Below are 25,271 nucleotides of genomic sequence, written 5' to 3'. Positions count from 1 at the left end.
ATAACCCAATTCAGTATATATTATTTAGTCTGTAGGAAAGTTATAGAGTCCTCAAACTATGGTATATATAAGAAGGCCAGTATGGTGGCCTGAATTTATGGGAGGAGCCCAGGGTGTATTTAAGCAGACCACTCGCCCATGCTCTTTGTCGGTTCCAGTGCGCAATTCATTACATCACCAGGCTGACTTTTCCCAGCTCACTTTGTGTTCGTGAGTCTGTTGTTCACGAACTTAGTGTGTTGCGGGTGCTCTATTTGTGGTTTGTCAATCAAGTCTTGCTCACTGTCGCAGGTAGGATTCGTAACCATTTGTTGTTTCATGTTCAGTCATTTTCCATTCCTGTTGTTCCCCAATTGCGTAACTGCGGAACTTACGAATCATTTGTAAGTTTCTGATACACAGTCGTTATTTCACCAAACATGCCAACCCTAGAGTTATTTCCCTAAAAATGCGTCACGCACAGCACTGTACCACACAGCCAGTTACCAGCCTGTTTTCTGTTATACTTACTGATTCGTATCAGATTCGTTACATGCTTACTACAGCCCGATTTAAACCTTGCTGCGTCGGCGGCATAACGGTTTGCATCAGGTGCATTCCGCACAATGATTCCTATCTGTTCATGTCACTTAAGCTGGCCATACACCTATAGATTATCTTCAGATTTTATATGGTTAGATGGAAAAAGTGGGAGATTCCTCCATCCACACAGTTTAGCGAACATGGAGAAATCTGTTGCACTTTTTCCATCTAACCATAGAAAATCTGCAGATAATCTATAGGTGTATGGCCAGCTTTACCCTTCAACCGAGTCATATCGGTTCATGTAATTTACTCTGTTCATATTATTTACCCTACTAACCGATTAATTTTCATACGCATCACAGTGCAATTCGAAACCTAGTCGCATCGATGGCACAACGGTTCGCATCAACTACATCACACACCAATTCGTATTGGTTCACGTTGCTTACCCTACTACCAATTTGTATTGGATTTATTGCATACCCACTACAGTCCGATTCAAATCTAGTCACGCTGCGGCACAACGATTTGCATCAGATGCATTTGTTATACTCTCAAACACAGCTACATCCACTTAGGGTCACAATTCATTCCTACACATTCACGTTTTCTGTTATCTTTTTCCCTTTTCGCCTCTCAGCAGGTACTTTTCTTAAATCATTGCAAGCATGCCTCTAAAACAGATACCACAGACTCTTGCAATCGTTGCAATCATGTCTCCATCAGCACAAACATCTTGCAATCGTTCGAAGCATATACTGAAATATAACTTCTTACAATCACTACACGCACATCTTCAGTGACTCTACTCCCTTGCAATTGTTGCAAGCACGCATCCAGCACAATTCTTTGCAATCGTTGCAAGCATGTATCTCAGCATAAACTTACATCTCAGCATCACTTGTTGCAATCGTTGCAAGCACATTTCCAGTGGCACATCAACAGTCACACTTCATTTTTTAGTGGCACTTAATTGGCCAGTCTCCAGTGGCATTTTCATATGAGCCACTCTGTCATTTCTCCCTTCTCAGTCGAGTTCAGGTTCCATCCTGCACCAGGTTGGATGTTATATTGCCAGGTAAAAAAAAAAGAAAAAAGAGAAACAATAATATAGGGATTGCATCTTCACCAGGGCCAGTCGCATCACAGGGGTGGGACATGTTCTAGGTAAAAAAATAAATAAATGTGTGTGAGTGTATGTATATACAGTGCCTTGCGAAAGTATTCGGCCCACTTGAACTTTTCAACCTTTTGCCACATTTCAGGCTTCAAACATAAAGATATAACATTTTTATTTTTTGTGAAGAATCACCAACAAGTGGGACACAATTGTGAAGTGGAACGAAATCTATTGGATTTTTGAAACTTTTTTAACTAACAAATAAATGAAAAGTGGGGCGTGCAAAATTATTCGGCCCCCTTGCGTTAATACTTTGTAGAGACACCTTTTGCTGCGATTACAGCTGCAAGTCGCTTGGGGTATGTCTCTATCAGTTTTGCACATCGAGAGACTGAAATTCTTGCCCATTCTTCCTTGCAAAACAGCTCGAGCTCAGTGAGGTTGGATGGAAAGCCTTTGTGAACAGCAGTTTTCAGCTCTTTCCACAGATTCTCGATTGGATTCAGGTCTGGACTTTGACTTGGCCATTCTAGCACCTGGATACATTTATTTGTGAACCATTTCTTTGTAGATTTTGCTGTATGTTTGGGATCATTGTCTTGTTGGAAGATAAATCTCCGTCCCAGTTTCAGGTCTTTTGCAGACTCCAACAGGTTTTCATCCAGAATGGTCCTGTATTTGGCTGCATCCATCTTCCCCTCAATTTTAACCATCTTCCCTGTCCCTGCTGAAGAAAAGCAGGCCCAAACCACGATGCTGCCACCACCATGTTTGACAGTGGGGATGGTGTGTTGAGGGTGATGAGCTGTGTTGCTTTTATGTCAAACATATCGTTTTGCATTGTGGGCGAATAGTTCAATTTTGGTTTCATCTGACCAGAGCACCTTCTTCCACATGTTTGGTGTGTCTCCCAGGTGGCTTGTGGCAAACTTTAGACGAGACTTTTTATGGATATCTTTGAGAAATGGCTTTCTTCTTGCCACTCTTCCATAAAGGCCAGATTTGTGCAGTGTACGACTGATTGTTGTCCTATGGACAGACTCTCCCACCTCAGCTGTAGTTCTCTGCAGTTCATCCAGAGTGATCATGGGCCTCTTGGCTGCATCTCTGATCAGTCTTCTTGTCTGAGCTGAAAGTTTAGAGGGACGGCCAGGTCTTGGTAGATTTGCAGTGGTCTGATACTCCTTCCATTTCAAAACGATCGCTTGCACAGTGCTCCTTGGGATGTTTAAAGCTTGGGAAATCTTTTTGTATCCAAATCCGGCTTTAAACTTCTCCACAACAGTATTACGGACCTGCCTGGTGTGTTCCTTGGTCTTCATGATGTTCTCTGCGCTTTCAACAGAACCCTGAGACTATCACAGAGCAGTTGCATTTATACAGAGACTTGATTACACACAGGTGGATTCTATTTATCACCATCAGTCATTTAGGACAACATTGGATCATTCAGAGATCCTCGCTGAACTTCTGGAGTGAGTTTGCTGCACTGAAAGTAAAGGGGCCGAATAATTTTGCACGCACCACTTTTCAGTTTTTTATTAGTTAAAAAAGTTTCAAAAATCCAATGGATTTCATTCCACTTCACAATTGTGTCCCACTTGTTGGTGATTCTTCACAAAAAATAAAAATTTTATATCTTTATGTTTGAAGCCAGAAATGTGGCAAAAGGTTGAAAAGTTCAAGGGGGCCGAATACTTTCGCAAGGCACTGTGTATATATATATATATATATATATATATATATATATATATATATATATATATATTGTGCTTATGTCACCCCTACTGCAGGTTTTCCAGTCAACTGAGTTTCGATCCTAACCAGGACCTCGCTCCTAAGGCATCAGTCAGGTGTGTAGTTCAGGGGTTCCTCTGTCACGTTATCCTGCGACACTCTTTCACAAAATATTTACTTCACATACATCATTTGGGATGCTCATCAGGTGTTAGTTACTGTCACATGTATCTCTGCATGAACCTTCACCTACACAGATAAGGTTGCTAAAAGTTGAACTTGCTGACAGTGCAAGTATTAGCATTAGCATTCCTACGTAGCTGTTTTCCCCAGTACGCCCTGGGGCTCTGGTCTACAGGATTGTCCTCAGCACAGACAGGCACCTGAGCTATTGATTACCTAGCCAGTCACCTCCTGGCTCACGTCGGTTGCCTTGCACTCTTGAGTTTTCTAAATTTCCACTCAATAGGGTTTCCTTTTTCTGTACTTCTCCCTTTTCCTTCTTGTTTGAGTTTTCTGTATCTACTCCGCTCACTATCCTACTGCTACGACTCCTCTTAACACGTGCACCCCCTTGATTTGTCTTACACTTCACATCCGCCCTTCTGTCACCCTCCGCGAGCTCAGATGTGCACAGGACAAACTTTTCTACAGACAATCAGTCTATGGCCGACATCATCAATAAGGGTAAGTCCAAACCGCTCCCCATCATGTCCTTCATTGCACAGGCTGGTGCAACTGTCACTACTTCATCAATTTACCATTCCTGTCAAGTGCATTGTCGCAGCAGATGAGCTGTCTCGTTTCAATTTTATCTCATTCTTCCAGCAGCGACTACTCCTATCCCACCTTGGTCACAGCTAACAATGGATTGAAGCCACATCTTGCCCACACAACCCAGCTCATCAACCACTTGTTGTCCCGCAACACACTAAAGGCCTATCGCACTAAGTGGAACACCTATGGCAGGTTTCTAGCCTCATGCCCCAGAGCAATGACAGGTTACATTAGGCACGTCCTAGCCTTCGTTTCGTATTGCCACATGCAACTGGCTCTTTCTCATAACACTATCAGGCTATACCTAGCCAGCATCCAAAATTTCCTGTCCTTACAGGACCCCAGAAAGCCACCTGTGTTCACATCCCATGCAGTGAGATCCCTCCTACGTGGCATCCAAAAGCATCAGCCATTAGCCAACAGCAACGCTTGCCCATCGCAAGTGCCATCTTTAGGAACATGTCTGAAATCCTCACACATTCCCCATTTGGAGTTTTGCAAAGTCTAGCCATCCAAGCAGCCATCTATCTGGCCTTCTATGTTTTTCTATGGTCTAGCGAATTCACCTTTAGTGGCATGGGCAGCCAGATACTATACAGACAACACCTGACTCGCTTTCAAAACCATTACATCCTTCATCTTACAGTCTCCAAAACTCAACAATCCAGACCCGGGGTTGACATTAACCTCTTTCAGACTAACAACGCCTGGTGCCCAGTGATGGTGCTCGACTGACTACTATCTCACCTACCTAGCCAATCAGACTCTAGCCCGTTGCTGCCTTTTCCGACCAGCTCCGAGTGACAGACAATTTATCAGGCACGTCAGGATCCTACTGGTCAACTTGAGCCTTGACCCCAGACGATACTCCGAACATTCCTACCGAATTGGTGCAGCCTCAGCTGCATCTCAGCACGGAGTACCAGACCATGTGATCAAGAAATTAGGCAGATGAAAATCCACCTGCTTCGCTAGATACATTTCAAATCCTCAGGTTTAAATGGCACTAGCCTTTACCAAGCTTGCTCAATGATGACAGTATCAATAAAGAGTTACTTACCTACCTGGATATTTTTGCCCCCTTTTCTTGGAATACTGACCAGATGACCAAGGCACACCTCTGATCTATGTTACATAGTACATAATTACATAGTAGGTGAGGTTGAAAAAAGTCCATCAAGTCCAACCTATGTGTGTGATTATATGTCAGTATTACATTGTATATAATCGCTTTTTGGAACTATTGATGCCCCCCCCCCTGGTGAAACCACCGCCTGTGGAATGGAATTCCCCATCCTTGCTGTTCTTACAGTAAAGAACCCTCTGGCACTGATAGGTGGCACTGATGAGCACTGATAGGCGGCACTGATGGGTGGCACTGGTGGGCACGGATGAGTGGCACTGATGAGCACAGATAGGCAGCACTGGTGGGCACAGATAGGCAACACGGATAGGCGACACTGATGGGTGGCACTGATGGGCTCTGATGGGCATTGATGGGTGGCATTGATGGGCATCAGTGACAGGTATTGATGGGCAGCAGTGGTGGGCAGCAGTGACAGTCAGCACTGACTGGCATCACTAATGGGTAATGATTACTGGCACTTGTGGGCACTGTTTTTTGTCACTGGTGGGCACTAACTGCTGGCACTGGTGAGCACTCACTACTGCCACTGGTGGGCACTTACTTCTGGAACTGTGGGTGCTTTATTGTAATCAGGGGACTGATTATCATGCCTAGATGTCCTCTGTGAGGAGATGCTGCTGATTGGCTCTCCTGTCAGTTTGAGGCGTAGAGAGCCAATTACCGTCATGTTCGTGTTTACATGTGACCAGCTCCTCATATAAGGTTAATAGATTGGTTTGGCAACGATTCTTCATGAACCCATGCTGATTACTGCTAATGATACAGTTTTCATTGTATATCTTGTATGTAGTCCCTTATCATCCCCTCCAAGAGCTTGTATACTATTGATGTTAGGCTAACTGGTCTGTAATTCCCAGGGATGTATTTTGGCCCTTTTTTTAAAATATTGGTGCTACATTGGCTTTTCTCCAATCAGCTGGTTACATTCCAGTAAGTAGATTGTCAGTAAAAATTAGGAACAGTGGTCTGGCAGTTACATAACTGAGTTCCCTAAGTGCCCTCGGGTGCAAGCCATCTGGTCCCGCTGATTTATTAATGTTAAGTTTCCCAAGTCTATTTCTAATTCTGTCCTCTGTTAGCCATGAGGGTGCTTCCTGTGATGTGTCATGAGGACAAACACAGCAGTTTTGGTTACTGAAGACCCCTCAATTCCCTCGTGAAGACTGGGGAGAAGAATAAATTCAATACCTTTGCCATCTCTACATCCATTGTAACCAGATGTCCTTCCTCATTCTTTATGGGGCCAATATGGTCTATCCTCCCATTTTTACTGTTTATATACTTAAAGAATTTCTGCGGGGTTTTTTTTGCTCTCCTTCGCTATGTGTCTTTCATGTTCCATCTTAGCCGCCCTGATTGCACCCTTACATATCTTGTTGAATTCTTTGTAAACTCTGAATGCTGATGATGATCTCTCAGCCTTGTATTGTTTGAAGGCCTTCTCCTTTGCTTTTATATGCATTTTTACATTTATTTCCCAATGGAATGCACTGGCTAATGCCCTTATTAAATATGCTCTTAAAGAAAACCCATTTCTCCTCTGTGTTCTTGGTTTCTAAGATTCTAGCAAGGTTTGTAGTTTTGGGAAGTTGGCTCTTTTGAAATTTGGTGTCTTTATGTTCCCTTTGTGTTTCCTATTTGTGTGATTTATACTGAAGCCAATTGATCTGTGATCGCCGTTTCCTAAATTGTCCCATAATTTCCATATCCGTGATCAGATCTGTATTGTTGGTAATCAGTAGATCTGTCACGTACCTTACATCGGAGTCCGAATGCTGAGGGTGGCCTCTTGCACGGTTCCTGTCTCAACATCCCTGGTAGTGAGGACAGGAAGTGCTGAGGCAGAGAAAAGGTGCAGGTGCCTGAAGGCTGAAGGCTAGAGCTCGGAGATACTGGATCCTCTCGGAGGAAGGAGTGCAGACTGGTCATCAAAACTGTTCAGCAGAAGCCAGGCAGGTAGGTATGGATTCAGGAATACTGCAACGTCAGGAACAGGCAAAGGTTGGCAACTGGCTGGCAACAAGGTACATAAACGAAAGGCAAGTTCGTAGTCAAGGACAGGCAAAGGTTGGCAACGGGCTGGCAGCAAGGTACAGAATCAGGAAACAGAGAATCCAAGCTGAGGTCAGTATAATCAGTGAAGGTAAGTAGCAGGCAGGGGTGATCCAGGAGAATGGTCAAGGAAGCTGGGTTTGTCAGGAGCAAGGTAACAGGTCAAACAGCAATCAGGAATTCAGGAATAAACTGAAGACAATCCAGCACTGGTATCAGGTAAGGACTCTGTTTATATATGCTGCCATGCTCCAGGATTGGTGGACGTGAATGTGCGTGTGCGAGTGCGCACACTCGTTCGCCTCTGTCGGGGACACTGCGCTTGGCCATTAGCATTAGCGGAACGGGAATTAGCCACTGCTGCATGGGGATGGGCATTAACACTGTGAGTTCTCTGACAAGATCTAGTAACGCCTTGTTTCTAGTTGGTGCGTCTACCACCTGAACCATGAAATTGTCCTGCAAGACATTTAGGAACTGGCAAGCCTTAGATGAATGCATGGTCCCCTCCACCCAGTACCACTCCCCCATTATGATAACACTTTCCATCCTTGCTGCTAATCCAAATTGTGATAGGAGGTCCATCTCCCCCTCCTCTCTCAGGTTAGGGGGCCTATAGCAAAATCCTAATATTATTTTCCCCTTAGCTTCATCCCTTTGGAGCTCTACCCATAAGGATTCCACCTCCTCCCTAGCTCCCTCATTGATGTCATCTCTCACATTCACTTGTACATTATTCTTGATATATAGACATGCCGCTCCCCCTTTTTACCCTCTCTATCCCTGTGATAAAGGGAATACCGTTGAGTGGTTGCCAGCCAATCATGAGAGCTGTTGAACCAGGTCTCTGAAATTCCCACAAAATATAAATCCTCCTCGTTCAACAGTATCTCTAGTTCACCCATCTTGTCCGCCAGGCTCCTGGCATTGGTAAACATGCCACGTAGTTAAGACCGGTCGCACACTGTCCTCTCATTGGGTGTTCCGAGATTGCAAATAGGACTTGTTATCATACTTACCTCGTGTTTATGTGCTTTAGTCAACCCCCCCCCCCCCCCGCGTCGCCTAGTTTAAAAGCCCCTCTAACTTTTCGTCCATCTTCACTCCCAGCAGATCTGCACCCTCCTCATTTAGGTGCAGTCCGTCCCTATAGAAGTGACTGACTGAGAAGTCGGCCCAGTTCTCCAGGTACCCAAACCCCTCCTTACTACACCAGCTCCTCAGCCCTTTGTTTACTTCCCTAATCTCCCTTTGTCTTTCTGGTGTGGCTCGAGGTACCGGTAGTATTCCTGAGAATACTACCTTGGAGGTCATTTTCTTCAATTTAGCTCCCAAGACCCTAAAATCATTCTTTAGGGCACTCCTAAAGACTAAAGACAATCCTTATGTTTTAAGTCTTGTCGCATGTTTATGTGATCCACATTTGTCTCGGTCATAGGGCCACAATGATAAATAAGAAGGCCAGTATGGTGGCTTGAATTTATGGGAGGGACCCGAGGGTATTTAAGCAGACCACTCCCATACTTTTTGTTGGTTTCAGTGCACTTCTCAGTACATTTTTCTTCATAATCATCCATTACTTATCTTGGGTATGCCCCCTTTTCTTGTCATATTGACCAGACAACCAAGGCACAGCTCAGGTCTATGTGAGGTTGTAAGTTTTGTTGTGTATTTATGTGAGCCACATTTGTCTTGGTCAGAGGACCACGACCATAAATATATACATGAAAATCAACCCAATGACCCCTTTTTGGAAAGTAGGCAGTCCAATGTATTTAGTAAGATGGCGAGTTTTTTGATGTTTTATTATTTTGTCGCAATTTTTTGAAAAATGGAGCAATTTAAAAAAAAAAAAAATTCTTAATTTCTTACATTGGGGTTTATTTACTAAAGCTGGAGAGTGCAAAGTCTCACTCCTGCAGAGTGACCAGTCAGCTGCTAACCTCTGCTAAGCTTGTTCAATTAGGCTTTTGTAATAAAACCTGAAAGCGGATTGGCTTCTATGCAGAAGTGAGACTGATCTCGAACTCTCCAGCTTTAGTAAATAAACCCATACTTTCACCAATACTGTACAGCTTCATCATATAACTGGGGTGGTGATCAGGGACACTGACTGGTGACAGTATGTAAAAAAACAAAACGTTAATAATTTTTTAACTTTTTTTTTTCTTACAATTTTTTCATACAGTGAACAGAGCAATCCAGTGCTACCATAGTAACACTGTTTAACTTCTTCCCCTTTGTTTACACACTATGGTTTCTTATAACTGTGACTTTTACAATTATAGGCAACCTTTTTTTCTGAATGAAAACTACTCATTCAGTATTTAATGTTGTGATTGGCTGTGGTTGACCACAGCTAATCACATGGTACAGATGGGCTGTGATTGGCCCTGTCTGTACCATGTGATGACTGTGACCAATCACAGAGCTCATCACTATAGTACACAATGAAAAGCATGTAACAAAGCCTTTCATTGTGTACAACTGGCATGTGATATGCTGTGATTGGCCACAGTGGTCACATGGTACTGGCAGTGGGCCAGTACAGTGATCTGTCATGGGCTGTGTCCAGTGGACACAGCCAGTGACAGATAATGCCGAAGCGTGGGGCGTGAGCGAGCCGTGATCCTGGGAACATGTCATATGACCTCCTCTCAGAACAATAGTGCTCCCACATGCCCATCATTTTAAAATATGCCAGCGGAAAGATCCCCCCACTGCAATTTGGCCACACCCACTATTTGATGCGTTCGGTGTGGTTGAGTTCCTTCATATATTCTTTGAGAAAAAAAACATATACATTTATATAGTGTTACAGATTCAACTGGTCCTTTGAGAGCAACCAAAATGTTGATCTGGCCCATGATGAAATTGAGTTTCACGCCCCTGCTCTAGGGGATCAGGAAGGATTTTTTTTCCCTGTTGGAGCAAATTTTACCATGCTTCATCACGTTTCTGCCTTCATCTATGGGTTTAGGGACTTGAGGATGCAGGTTTTATTTATTTTATTCATTTTTAATTGGTTGGACATTGTTTGGACAAACAAGCTGTGCCAACAAAGTCTCCAAGCATGTATAGTACAAGAAATAGGAACACATGTAATTGTTCACTTCAAGCACACCAAAAGCAGGCAAGTGTTTGTGAGTAAACTTCCACATTACATTGTGATATTTGTGGTGGGATATAGTTAGCAGTAGGACATAGTCTGGGTAATTTTTTTAAGAACCTAATGATGTATAACCCACAGAAATAAACAATCAGTACATTCAAGTTGCCAAATTAATGAATTCTGATCACTGAGGGTTACTGTATGGCACATTGCCACCTAACACTTGCCGGCCGCCTGGGAATGTACGCCATGATTTTGATGTTAAATACTGTTGTTATGGCAGCAGCTAGCTGCCATAACCCTGGTATTGTTTCTTCCCTTAGGTGGTTGGCTTTCAGATAAAAGTGGTCCAAGCAGCAGATTCACCGCGGGATCACTTTTATAGGTGTCAGGAAAGGTGCCCTCACCCCCCGCCGCTTCTTGGTAAATCCGAGGTTATTACAAGAGATGTTTACATTCTTTGTAATAGAAATAAAAGTGATAAAAAAATAAATGAAGGTACAGTGTAAAAAATAAATAAAAAAATAAAAGTAAAATACATAAATAAGTAAAATACAATTTAAAGCACGTGGCCGTGTGTAGAAGCGAGCGCATACATAAGTCGTAAATGGTGCTCAAACCACACATGTGAGGTATCTCTGCGATCGTTAGAGTGAGAGCAATACTTCTGGTATAAGAATTCCTTTGTAACTCTAAAAAGGTAACCTGTAAACATTTTTAAAGTGTCGCCTATAGGGATTTTTAGCCACTCCACGAGCATGTACAATTTTAAAACATGACATGTTAGGTGTCTATTTTTTTGGCATAACATCATCTTTCACATTATACAAAAAATTGGGCTAACTTTAGTGTTTTTTTAATGCATTAAAGTGTATTTTTTCCAAAAAAATTGCATTTGAAAGACCGCTGCACAAATACAGTGTGACATAAAATATTGCAATGACCGCTATTTTATTCTCTAGCTTTTCTGCTAAAACAAATAAAAAAATAAATAAGTTCTAAGTAACTTTCTAGCAAAAAACAACAAATGTCAGGAAAAGGCCTGGTCTTAAAGTGGCTAATTTATTATGTTAATATAGAGCCCTAAATACATCCCAGTTCATGCATCTTGATTAGGACTTGGTGCAGTGCTGATGATGGGGTGTAATGGAAAGAATAATTAATCCCAGATTAAAAAGTCGGGGGGGGGGGGGGGGGTTGATTTACTAAAGGCAAATCCATGTTGCACTGCAAGTGCACTTGAAAGTGCAGTCCCTTTAGATCTGAGAGGACGATCTGAAATGAGGGGAAGCTCTGCTGATTTTATTTATCCAATCATGTACAAGCAAAAATTATGTTTTGTATTTTCCTTGCATGTCCCCCTCAGATCAGATCAGAGCACTTTCACGTGCGCTTGTAATGCAAAGTGGATTTGCCTTTAGTAAATCAACCCCAGTGATTGAAATTCTAGGAAGCATAGCTGTGCAGATTTTTAGATTTAGCATGACTATCATACAATTTTCAATAAACGGGTCACAATAAAACCTGATGGTCATCGTTCCCTGTGAGCTGTGCAATGTAAAAAAAAGTATGTACTCTGTCACGTGCATTTTGCACTTTTTGCACCTTACCCACAGACCAGGTCTAAAGCAGAGCAGATATCACTGAGGCCTACACTGAACACTGCCATCTCCACAGACAAATTGGGGTGTAATAGAAGAATGCACCCCAGATAATATATGGTCAATATAAAATGTATGTCTCACAGGCAAACATTTCTCTGCGTTTCTGTCCTGTGTTTTACAATATACAGGTGACCCTTTCCTGTACACGTCATCTACAGCTTCTCCTCCGAGTGAAATATGGTGGCTGCATTTCTGACTTGGTTTGACTTCACTTGCTGCATGCTTGTTCCAGGTCAGTGGCTCAGAAAGGAGCCAAAGACAGCCAGGCAACTAGCATTTTTAGATGCAGGTCATCAATTGCAGCTTACATGTTCAAATGGAGGGTAAACATTTTGTTGCAAGTCTTCCTGCCCACCCAGCCACTTACTCCTACCTATAACAAAGCCATTTATAAACAAAGAAATTGTTCGCAATGAAAAAATAAAAAATTTCAGAAGGCGCAAGTGATGTCACTGTGTCTTCCTGCAGACCTAGCAGCTCAGAATTGTGTAAGAATGCACTGGAGCCTTTTGCAAGACTGAATTTATGCTGGATTTCAAGTGCACAGCCAAATGCAGCAAATTAATGAGCACTGTTTAGATCTTTGCATTGCAGAGCAAAGTATCACAAAAAACGCAGCCTGCACGACTATTTGTGTTGCTGTGCAATCTGAAAGCCCAAAGAAATAAATGGCAATACAAAAAAATATGCATATAATGCATTTTCCTGTGTTTTAATTCAGGATAACATATGAATAACAGACAGAGATACAGATTCATTTTTTCAGGCCATAACATAGAAAACACATGGGAGAAAAACACAGCAAAATGCATTTATAACACACAAAAAAACAAAAAACAACCGTATGCATTACCACATGCCAAAAACATGCAAAATAACATATATTTTACAAATAGAGCCTTGGATATGCAGTACTGTTTATCTGTATCAACAGATATACCTAATATAGAAGACCTGGAGAGAAATTTAAGGATTCCACAGTTCACTACACTGCGATGGGTTAGAAGCTAGTGTATGCTTTTTTTTTTTTTTTTGCTGGAAAACTGCTTTAAAATGAACTCATGTCAGTGCTATGGACATTCAAATATTTGCATATTCTTAATTAGCAGTAAAATGCTTGAAAAGAAGTCCTCAATTACCTCTGTAGCAGCAGGCACTGTGGAGCAACTTATGCTAAAATTCAACATCGGAATCACTGAGGTAATTTTCTCAGCCGATCAACTCTCCCTGTTTCTGCCACAGCCATTAAGCTGAAGCTTAGGAAGGAAGGAGCGAACTGCTGACAGAACAACTTGAACGACTTCAGCACAGAGCCTTAAGGGCTCTACACATGGGCCGAATGTCGGGCGGCATTGGCCAGTTCAATAGACACCGGCCGACATGCGGCCTGTGTGTATAGCAGTCTGTCTGACAGAATCTGGCCAATGGCTAAGAGCACTGATCGGTGTGTTCTGGCGGGGGGCTGTCAGAACACAATAGCTCAGCAGGGAGATCGATGTACTAATATCAGATTGTTAGTACATCGACTCCTCCCAAGCTTAAAGCCTGGTACACACTAACACACTAACATTAAAGCTGCTGTACACAATGTCAGCTGGTGTCTATTGAACCAGCTGATACCACCCCACATTCGCCCTATGTGTACAGCCCTTTAGCAGGGGCTTTTTTTAACCACTTCCCGACCGGCGCACGCCGATGTACGTCGGCAGAATGGCACGGACAGGCAAATGGGAGTACAGGTATGTCCCTTTAAATTTGCCGCCGTGCCATAGCGCTGGTCGGGTCCTCCGTGAGTCGGATCATCTCACGGGGAGGAAGAACGGGGCTATGATAATGTAAACAAGCATCTCCCCATTCTGCCTAGTGACAGTGTCACTGATCTCTGCTTCCTGTGATCGGGAGCAGAGATCAGTGATGTGTCACACACAGCCACGCCCCCACAGTTAGAAACACTCCCCAGGACACACTTAACCCCTACACTGCCACCCAGTGGTTAACCCCCTTCACTGCCAGTGTCATTTACACAGGAATCAGTGCATGTGTATAGCACTTAGGCCGCGTACACACGGGCGGACTGTTCGCTCAACTTTGTCCGCTGAACAGTGTTTCAGCGGACAGTCCGCTCGTGTGTGGGGCTTCAGCGGACAGTTTCAGCGGACAGTTTGACGAACAAAGTTTTTCGGAAATTCCGAAAAACTGTCCGCTGAAACTTGGTTTGAGCGAACAGTCCGCCCGTGTGTAGGCCACTTTCGAAATGAGCAAACTGTTCCCGCTCGGAGGAAAGTCTGCTCATTTCGAGCGCGTCTCCAGGTAGGCGGGGCCCGCGAAGGAGACGTCGCGGGCCCCGCCGCCTGGTATGGACTTAAAGGGGAACCCCAACACCGAAAAAAATCGGCGTGGGGGTCCCCCCAAAGTCCACAACAGACCCTTGTCCGAGCACGCTACCCGGCCGGCCAGGAAAGATGGCGGTGTCACATGGTATATGTCACATGGGTTGGTCACATGGGTTGATGTCACATGGGGACTATGACATCGTAAGGGGGCGGGGTCACCATGTGACCAACCCATGTGACATATACCATGTGACACCGCCCCATTGTCACTATATAAGTGGCCGCACAGCGCGGCTCTGGCATTCCGGCCGGAGAGAACGACGTGTCAACATCTCCTGGAGAAGAAGAAGAAGAACAAGAAGAAGAACGGAAGGCGACCGGAAGGCGACAGCGGCGACAGAAGACCGGGCCACCGCCTGTAAAAGAGCTATAAGAAGGCGCGGTGGCCCGGCAGAAGAACCGAAGAGGGGGACAAGACCCCCGAAGTTGGGAGAAGAGGCCGGCGGCGGGGAGGAAGAAAGCCGGACTCCTCCGCTAGCAAAAGAGCTACAAGAAGATAGCGGAGGAGTCCGGCGAGAAGACCCCCGAAGACGGAAGACCCCCGGAGCTGTGCAATAAAATATTTTATCTCGTGTGTTGTGTTTTTTTTTGGGTACTTTTATTTTACAGGTGAATGGGTAGGGGTACATTGTACCCCATACTCATTCACATAGGGTGGGGGGCCGGTATCCGGGGGCCCCCTTATTAAAGGGGGCTCCCGGATTCCGATAAGCCCCCCGCCCGCAGACCCCGACAACCAACGGCCAGGGTTGTCGGGAAGAGGCCCTTGTCCTCATCAACATGGGGACAAGGTGCTTTGGGGTGGGGGGGCCGCGCGGCCCCCCCTACCCCAAGGCACCCCCCATGTTGAGGGCACGCGGCCTGGTACGGCTCGGGAGGGGGGGCGCGCTCGCTCGCCCCCCTTTCCTGGCCGGCCGGGTAGCGTGCTCGGACAAGGGTCTGTTGTGGACTTTGGGGGGACCCCCACGCCGATTTTTTTCCCCTTTAAGTACATTCCAGGCGGCGGAGCCTGCGACGTCTCCGTCGCGGGCCCCGCCTACCTGCACACGCGCTCGAAATGAGCGGACTGTTGCCTCGTGTGTGGGCGAGTCCGTTCATTTCAAAAGTTGCGCGGACTTAGTACGACGAACAAAGTTTGCCGTATTTGTCCGCTCAAAAAGTGCCGTGTGTGGGCGTGTTCGTTCATTCAAAAGTTTGAGCGGACTGTTTGACGAACTTAGTTTCGGCAGACAGTCCCCGCGTGTGTACGCGGCCTAATTTCTGTATATATGACAATTGTCCCAAAAATGTCCGACGTGTCTGCCATAATTTCGCAATCACAATAAAAATCGCTGATCACCGCCATTACTAGTAAAAAAATATTATTAATAAAAATGCCATAAAACTATCCCCTTTTTTGTAAACGCTATAACTTTTGCACAAACCAATCAATAAACGTTTATTGCGATTTTTTTTACCAAAAATATGTAGAAGAATACGTATCAGTCTAAACTGAGGATTTTTTTTTATATATTTTGAGGGGATATTTATTATAGCAAAATGTAAAAAATAATGCATTCTTTTTTCAAAATTGTCGCAGTTTTTTGTTTATAGCGCATAAAATAAAAACCACAGGGGTGATCAAATGCCACCAAAAGAAAGCTCTATTCGTGAGGAAAAAAGGACTTCAATTTTGTTTGGGAGCCACGTCGCACGGGCGCGCAATTGTCAGTTAAATCGACGCAGTGCCGAATCGCAAAAAGTGGTCTGGTCTTTGGCCAGCAAAATGGTCCGGGGTTTAAGTGATTAAAGATAATTTGCTGCTTGTTAAGAATAAATAAAAACTTGGATGTCAATATTCTGGCCACAAGTTCTCTTTGTCTGATGCAACAGTTGAAACATTTTATTGGCTTGTACAAGCTTTACTGCATATTTTTAATTCCAAGATTTCTTCTTTACTCTTTTTTAGGATTTAGGAGAATATGGCTTTCTCCATAAAAACATAACTATGAAAAAGACCTACAAAGAAAGGTATCAAAGCCTGAAAAAAATGATGTACAAATTATTTACTTTATCTGATGGTGCAGACCCTTTTTAAAAGCTTTTTTTCAATGGCTAGATTTGGATAGAATGGGAAAAAGCATTTCATCGTTGTCAGGTTTTATTGCTGTGTCCCCATTGGATAAGATCTGTACTTATAACTGCCACCCTAAAGAAGACATCTGTCACTGAACTATGGGGTATATTTATATATAAAAAAAAAATATGCAGAACTATTTATCCTGTGAAACTGCATGTATATTTGTTCTGTGTGAATGTGTGAATAGGGGAAAATCGAACATTCTAAAACTATTTTCTCTCCAGTTTGAATATTAATAATTTATTTTAAAAAAATAGAGTGGTTTGAGAAAACACCGCATTATGCCCACTAGATAGAACTGATGATCATAGTAAATAAATATTTATCTAGTGGTCTTTCTTCTGTATTTTCCTGGTTCACCCAATTCTGTTTGAAAGAAAAACATTTGACAAATAAAGAAAATAGCCTAATAACATTTGATTTTGTGCCATTTGCTCTTGCAGTTTCACAGGATGATTATTTCTGAAAATTATATATTAATACATGTGCCTCATTACAGAGAATTTGCCAATTAAATGTATATTTCTGCTCACTTAGGACAGAAAGTGAATCTCTCCAATGGAGAACCAGGCAGCAATAAAAACCTACAACAGGTTCTACCCATTCCCCTCTCTACCTAAAACTAAAGAATAGGTTTAGCTGGAATTCTTCTTTGATTGTAGAGTTTGACTGTAACAAAAAGCCTTGTTCAATAAAGCCTTCTTTAGTGCAAAAACAAATAATTACCAATTATTGTGTTAAATTGCCAGGTGTCTGAGGTCAAAGGCACCATACAGTATGTGGAACACAAGGGGATTTTTAAGGTGCCACAAAATCAAATCACCAAAATTCTATAAAAACATCAAATTTTATCTGGATACTGAAATGTTAATAGAAATAGTTTTGTTGTATGTACAGTGACTTCAGCTCAACATGTTTTGACAATCAATGGCTTCCTCAGGAGACCTCTAAAGTACACGTACCAGGATGCCTAAAGGTATTTAACTACTTGCTTACTGGGCACTTAAACCCCCCTCCTGTTCAGACCAATTTTCAGCGCTGTCATGCTTTCAATGACAATTGCGTGGTCATACAACATTGTACCCAAATGAAATTTTTTTTCTCCCACAAATAGAGCTTTCTTTTGGTGGTATTTGATCACCTATGCGGTTTTTATTTTTTATTAAAAACATTTTAAAGACCAAATTAAAAAATTTAAAAAAAATAAAAATAAATTAAAAATAAAATAAAAAATAAAAAAATGTTAAAGACTAATTTAAAAAAAATATATTTTTTTTATATTTTGTTATAAAATTTTACAAACAGGCAATTTTTCTCCTTCATTGATGTACGCTGATGAGGCTGCACTGATGGGCACCGATAGGCTGCACTGATGGGTACTGATAAGGCGGCACTGGTGGGCACTGATAGGCAGCACTGGTGGGCACTGAGATCATGTATAATATCGAGCCACGTGAGAAGCTGTTTTAAACCCTATTCACATGCTCCTATGGGATTTTGCTGAATACCAGATTAATAGCCTTTCATTGGGGCGATATTTTACATGATTGGATCTTTCCTTACAATTGGAGCAAGTCGATTAGAATCTGCAGTTTCACAGGATTAATCAAGCATGATTCTTCTGTCATGCTGATTCAAGTGCCTGATGTTTTGTGAGCTCTATGGCTTACTAATATCCTTCTAGCGGTGATTCCATCTATGTATTATTATGTTTTTGTCTTATAGAGTTGTTAAATGCCTTCAGGCATTCTGGCGGCACATGTATATATTACTTTAGAGGTCTCCCGAGGAAGTCATTGACTGGCGAAACATGTTGAGCTGAAGTCACTGTACTTACACTAAAAGCCACCCGCATGGAACTTCTGTGATGGTTTTTATCAAACTATTGCTTTTAACATTTTTCTATCCAAATAAAATTTGATGTTTTTATTGAATTTTGGTGATTTGATTTTGTGGCATCTTAAAAATCCCTTTGTGTTCCACATATGTTCTTTAATAACTACCAATCAAAATTCGTCTTTTGCTGGTCCTGACCTCAGCAGGGTAAATTCTGGTTGGTAGATTAACATATTTCGTAATAAGAACTCTTTACTGAAAAAGACCAAATGTTGACAACTGTAATATTCTTCATTACATCTGAAAATTCAAGACAGAATATATGTTCTATGTGCTTCCATAATCATGGAGCATGTGATTATCTGTAGAAATTGGTTATAACATTGCACAGGCCAGAGAATGAAGACCAAGGCAGGATTAAAAAAATCAAATGCAGCATACGACATTTAGTGGAGCACTTACAGGTATTCGAGGTGAAAGAGACCAGCAAAGGCATCGTCTCGTATGACAGTAAATGAGTTAGAATTCAGCAAGCTGAAAATGAAGACAGCAGGTTAGAAGTGAACCAGACTTTGTGATGCTCAGAATTAGTCAAGCTGAATCTATTGACTGCTGTAGCAATGCAGTGAGTGCAATATTTTACCTTTTGCTGCTGAGTCAACTTGCAGCGGCTTCAAGCTGACACAGACCATTAATGCTTTTAGAAAGCTATTTAGCAGGAAATAGGGCAGCCTTGCTTTCCTGATGTATGAGGGCATGCTACATTTTAAATGTAATTTAAGAGAATGTAAATAGAGTTTTGTTTATTAGGCTTTTTTTATAAAAAGGTAATGTAGAAAATGTGCAGCTCAATACTTTCATAAATGATGACCCAACAGTATTATAGCAATTATATGTATGCAATTGCAAACCAGGCAAAAGAAGTGGTGCAGATCTTCGGCCCCCAACCACAAATACCCGTTTGTGGCTCATAGTAGACTTTCAACAGTTGAGTGCCTGTTCTTCAGCAGTAAACACAATCACGAACTAGGCTAAATGGGGGTTGCTTTCCTAGATGTCCTCATCTACCCCCCCCCCCCCCACACACACACACACACACAACAATACCCCCAATTGCCATCCCTACACAATTGCCGATTTTGTTTAGCAATCCTTCTTTACTTAATAACTGTATGTAGGATGTCATAATCACATCCTGGGCATGTGCAGAAACAGCATTTCCAGTAATATGGTGGAGCCCCCTTGGCATGTCTTCACGTGAACGTGATTTTGCAAACTGTTCAAAATTATATTAAGCCGCTGCCTTGAATGGAGATACTTACCCATTCAGAAGTCTTTGAGGGTGGAACCTGCAGCTTGGCTCCTTTCTTTTTTTCAATTGAAGGATGTTGGGTATTAGGGTAGCAACAGGGCCACCCATGGAGTGAATTTTAGTTGCTTCATTAGAAATTGGATGAAATTTGCCTAATTGTATAGCCAAGCTTAACGTCTTAGATCTTTTACCAGCCACAGCAGTTCTACTAGTTCCTGGCACCTGAGGAACCAGGCCCAACCCCAGCCCCCCCCCCCCCCAGGATCCTATATAGGATAGAGGTTTGTATCCTATATCATCTAGTGAGGGCCAAAATGCTAACTGCTTATGTACAGAAGAGTGTGGCTCCAAAGGAGATGTAACAGACACAGACATTCTGTTCAACCTTTAGTGATGGGCAGAAAGTTTCTTAGAATCTTTCTCCAACTATAAGCCAAACAACAGACTATCTCTACATGTTGTTTCATTCTCCCTCCTGGCCCTGAATTTACTAAGCAGCAGCAGTGAATATGTCCCTTAACACGCAACGCATGCGCAAGCGTTTATATGCCTACCACATAAAACATAGTCAAGATCAGACTACAAACATAACATGTTCTATGTTAGGTTTATGAAGCTCAATGCAATGGTGAAAATAAACCCATAGTACATAGCCCTCAACTGTCCCTCATTTAGAGGGACTATCCTTTTGAGGCCAAATCTATCTCTTGGTATCTCATGCAGCCTTAGTGATATTTGTTATTTTGAAAAGCCAATTTAATGGAAAACTAGAAGTCTAAAAATCACTTGAGTCGTTTTCTGAATATTAGACCTTTGTGGTCCATGGACTGGGGTCATGGCAGAGATGCGTCCTTTGTCTACATACTGTGTGCCAAAAGGTGTCACTCTTTATCATTTCAGAAAGTTAGGAGGTATAGTATACAATACTGCCTCATTCAGATCAGCATAAAACTGTACACAGCATCTACAGGTGTCTGCACATGCCTGCAGAAGTCATCCAGACAGTGGCATCCTGGAGCCGGGTTCAACAGGCAAACCTCCGACACTTCACCCCTTAGCCCTTGTACACACGGTCGGAGAATCTGTCGGAATGTGTCCTATCGGACCGTGTCGTCAGATAATCCGACTGTGTGTGGTATGCATCGGACTGATTCTGTCCGAATCTCCGTCCGACCCAATTTTCCAACATTTTGGAAATATTTCCCGACCAACTGGGCCGGACGGACCTAATACGATCATGTGTAGAGCATTTTCATCAGACCAAGTGCCACGCATGCTCAGATCAAATTCCTACATCAAAGCTATTGGCTACTAGCCTGAATGTAGTCCCATCGTAACGAAATTACGTCATCACGTTCTGAAAGATCGGATTTTTCGCCAACTTGGCCCGACCGTGTGTATGCAACAGTTTCGGATACAATCCGTCAGACTAAATCCGACGGGCAAAATCTGACGGATTTGGTTGGAAAAATCTCTGACCGTGTGTACATGGGCTTACACATTCTTATTGACCCTCACTAGCTAAAATGAATGTGCAGGAGGTAGGGAGGGTAGGAAAGCTTAGGCAATATAAAGTGCCAACATTTTACCTGTTGTATTTGGTCAGGATTCTGTCATAAGGTAGGTTTTCATTATTTACTTATTTATTAATACAAACCTGGATTAAAGATATGTTTTTAATGTTTGCATAGTGTCTTAAGCAGGCTACACATGGATCGAAATTAAGCCAGTTCAGCAGGGACCAGCTGAATTTGAATCCATGTATTGATAGGGTGATTGCACAAAAGTTGATCTACCAATCGACTTCCGTATAACTGCCTTGTTGGATTTTGTGCTTGTTCAGTGCTGCCGGCTATAGCCAGCAGCAAATATCAGTGTGCTCTGGTGACAGGTAAGTCTCCCTACTGTCAAAATACAATAGCTCAGTGGGGAGAATTGTTTATCTGAGGGAATCGAGACAGTTTTTTTCATTCAACCTGCTGGTTGAAAGAAAAAAAACTGACTCATTTATGGGCTGCTGTAGTTTAAGGTAAACACTATTCCTCTTTGTATTTAGTGTAAAGATTGTAAACTGGAACTGAGCCTTGTAATAATATACATGTAACTTCATACTGTAAGTGCTTTGCCACATATGTATTATCACTGAGGATGCCAAAAATAAATACATATTTTACATAAAATATACACTTTACAAATCGCAAGCTACACCTGTCCCTAAAACTGTGTAATCAGCAGCTTTTTGTGTTCCATGGTATACGCTCAGAACGCACTCATATATTTTCCTAGTATGGAATGGTTTTGCTTTGATTAATGAGATCCAGTCTTCATATGATACATTAGTTCTCTTTTTTTTTTTACTGTAATGAGCTATATTAAATGTTAACAGCAGGTTTCTGAAAATGCCATGCCTGGAAAACATTCCATTGTATAGCCACAATGTCAGAAATTCCATCAGGAATGTGGTGATTTACTATAATAAAGGTTGGTAAGGCAAGTGCTACTCACAGTAATGTGCAGAAGAGTTATATTTACTATGTATAATTAATAATGAATGAGGTTATTAGGAGTTATCCTGCACTAGTTGGACAAGACCTTCATAAATTTCATGCGGCATGACGTATGTTCAGGTTTATAACATATCCAGTGTGCATTGTTCATTTGATCAGTCTCTGTGCAGTTGGGTTACTAAAACTGCAAAATCTGGTGGAGCTCTGTATAGAAACCAATCGGCTTCTACGTTTTTATTGTCAAAGCTTAATTGAACAAGATGAAGTTAGAATCTGATTGGCTACCATGCACAGCTGCACCAGATTTTGCACTCTTAAGTTTTCGTAAATCAACCCCTGTATTACCTGTTTCCGCCTTTTAATCATTTTTACTTTTGCTTTGTCTGATTTCACTGAGTTTTTACAATTTAATTCATTGCTGCAGGGGATTTGTACTGTTTGCAGGACATTTTTTTTATCAGGGACTAGAAGCAGGGACTTACCCTCCTCCCGCTAAGAGGAAAGTAGTAAAGTGTGGGTGTGTAAAAATAACTTATTTCCTTTGCTTAGCAAAAAAACATTATATCCCCAGTTACTGATGAAAAATATACACCCTCTAGTGTTGAAGACCATTAAACATTCTATGTAAACCAGTGCTTATGTGAAATTGCCCCAAACCAAATACCTAACTATAAGAATGTGCAAAAGTCTGTTCAATCCTAACAATAGTATGTTAGTAAAAACATAAATGTCCAATAAAAGTGAATAAAGTGAAAATGTCCAAAAATTATTTTAAAGTCTATGTAATCAGAGTTCAACAGTGTTTGCACCTAGTGCCACTGCCTAGTGCCATCTAGACAGCCAATGGCAATTGTAGCGTGAGAAGGGAACCTTGCACCAAACAATAATTTGAGACAAACCTAATACAGGCATACCCCACTTTTAAGTACACAATGGGGTTTATTTACTAAAGCTGGAAAGTGCAAAATTGGGCTCACTTCCACATAGAAACCAATGAGCTTCCAACACCAGCTTGTTCAAGTAAGCTTTGGTAATAAAACCTGGAAGATAATCAGTTTCTATGCAAAAGTGAGCCTGCTTTGCAGTTTACAGCTTTAGTAAATAAACCACATTGTATACTTAAAGCGGGGTATGCCTATATATATATATATATATATATATATATATATATATATATATATATATTTATATTTATATAGCTGCTCCCCAGAACAATTAAGAACACTGTGCAATAGGAAAAATAAGTGACAGGGGGCGCTGTGTGGTAAGGATATGTGCCTTATCTTAAAGACCATATAACACGGAATAAAGTGGCATGTGCAATAAACGTGAAAATGAGGTAACTACTACCTGCCTAAAAAGTGCTATAGAACATAGATAAATCAATTCAGTTATAAAGTGCAACAATAAATGTACCAATAATAAATGTGAAATAATATTTTTAAAGAAATATATAACAGTGAAAAAGTTCATAATATAAATGAACGGTTGTTTAAATCTTGATGTCAGAGAGGAAATCCTTCACCGTACAAACATAAAACAACACCGGAAGTGCTCAGATATATATGACCTCTTTAATTAAAAAGACGGTCTAATGCGCTGTAGGGAAATCCTATTAGGAACCCTTAGTTACTAGATGAAGCCTCTGTACTGTGTCCTCCTCTCCTCCAAAATATTTCATAAGGAAACAAAAGGACAATCCGTAGAGCAATACTGTTTTTTATTTTAAAATAATACAAACAAAAGATGGGTGCCTGCTTACATTAGTGGGTGCCTTAGTCTGGCACTGACGATAGCCTGCATGAATTGCAATATGAGAGCTGTTCACCGCTGGGCTCATGTCCAAGCTGGCGTGCGTTCCACTCGGGCTAGGAGAGAAACCGGAAGCTGGGATCCAGAAATGGTATGACCGTAAGCACCTTGACGTACGTCATCAGGGCACTTCCTGATGAAGTAATTCATACCAAACATAAGTCAAGGTGCTTCCGGTCACACCATTTCCAGATCCCAGCTTCCAGTTCTCATATCTGAGCACTTCTGGTGTTGTTTTATGTTAACGTGAAGGATTTCCTCTCTACCATCAAAATTTAAGCTACCATTCATTTATATTATGAAGAACCCTGTCACCTATTTTTCCAATGAGAATTGTAGGCTCCATGGCCTAGCCCACACAGCATCAAGCTAGGAGTAAGAACTATGGTCCAATGCAGCAGTGACAATGAGTATATATCAAAGGCTCCCGCGCTATATGGCTAAAAAATGGTGAAAAGGTAAAATTCTGTTCTAATAGGAGCAGCAGACACTCTATGAGTTGACTCTCAATAATGCAGAAAAAAGAAACAAAGGGGTTTGTGTTGCGCTTCCTTAGTACTAAATAAACTAACACAGTCAATAAAAAATATACGAATGAAGTGTAAAGCAAAAAGTGCAATAGTGCTTGTAAACTACAACAGTACTTAATGCTTATGAAATTCCATTAAAAGTGCATCTGTGCATTGCATAAAGTGTCTCTGTGCATCACTCAGGTGTCAAAAATCAAGCAAATATGTGCTTAAAACCATACAGTGCATATAACAGGTTAAAAATACAATATATAAAGAAATAAATATTTGTGATATAAACGCAGAAAAAATCTGTTCTATAAACGTAGAAAAAATTCTGTGATCTAAACGCAGAAGAAATGCAGAAAGAATGCAGAGAAAAAAAATTAATTAATTAAATTAATAAGCAATTCAAAACAAAAAACCAATAGCAGCAAATCAGTGAATCTCAATAGAGTGTCCCATACACAGTCCAATCGTGCAATTTTGAATGCAATATCACAATCAAAATTAAGGTGCAATGTGCCAAGCCAACTCTCTTCCAGTGGTATTCCGTGCCAGTGCTAGTTACACTAAGTAATTACCTCACAGCTGCGAGGTGTGCAGCAAAACAGCTAATTTGCCGGGGGTACTTGGAAGGATCAGGGGG

General features: G+C 41.8%; 1 protein-coding gene across 2 annotated transcripts in view; it reads right to left on the bottom strand.

The window, feature by feature from the left end:
* The window catches only part of LGI2 (leucine rich repeat LGI family member 2), a 94,248-nt gene that overhangs the window by 46,695 nt on the left and 22,282 nt on the right, over positions 1 to 25,271 (bottom strand). Inside the window, exon 3 of one of the 2 annotated variants that reach the window (XM_077477690.1) lies at positions 18,945 to 19,016. The exons of the other annotated variant lie outside the window; for it this stretch is intronic. Within the exon in view, the coding sequence (XP_077333816.1) occupies positions 18,945 to 19,016 (72 nt within the window). The remainder of the gene's footprint in view (positions 1 to 18,944; positions 19,017 to 25,271) is intronic. 2 annotated transcript variants of the gene reach the window in all.

This window comes from Lithobates pipiens, unplaced genomic scaffold, assembly GCF_037356315.1.
Source record: "Lithobates pipiens isolate NorthernLeopardFrog02 unplaced genomic scaffold, aLitPip1_a1.2 Scaffold_13, whole genome shotgun sequence".
NCBI classification, from domain to species: Eukaryota; Metazoa; Chordata; class Amphibia; order Anura; family Ranidae; genus Lithobates; species Lithobates pipiens.
Note: the sequence above shows the minus strand (reverse complement) of the source record. Positions and strands in the feature narration are given on the sequence as shown.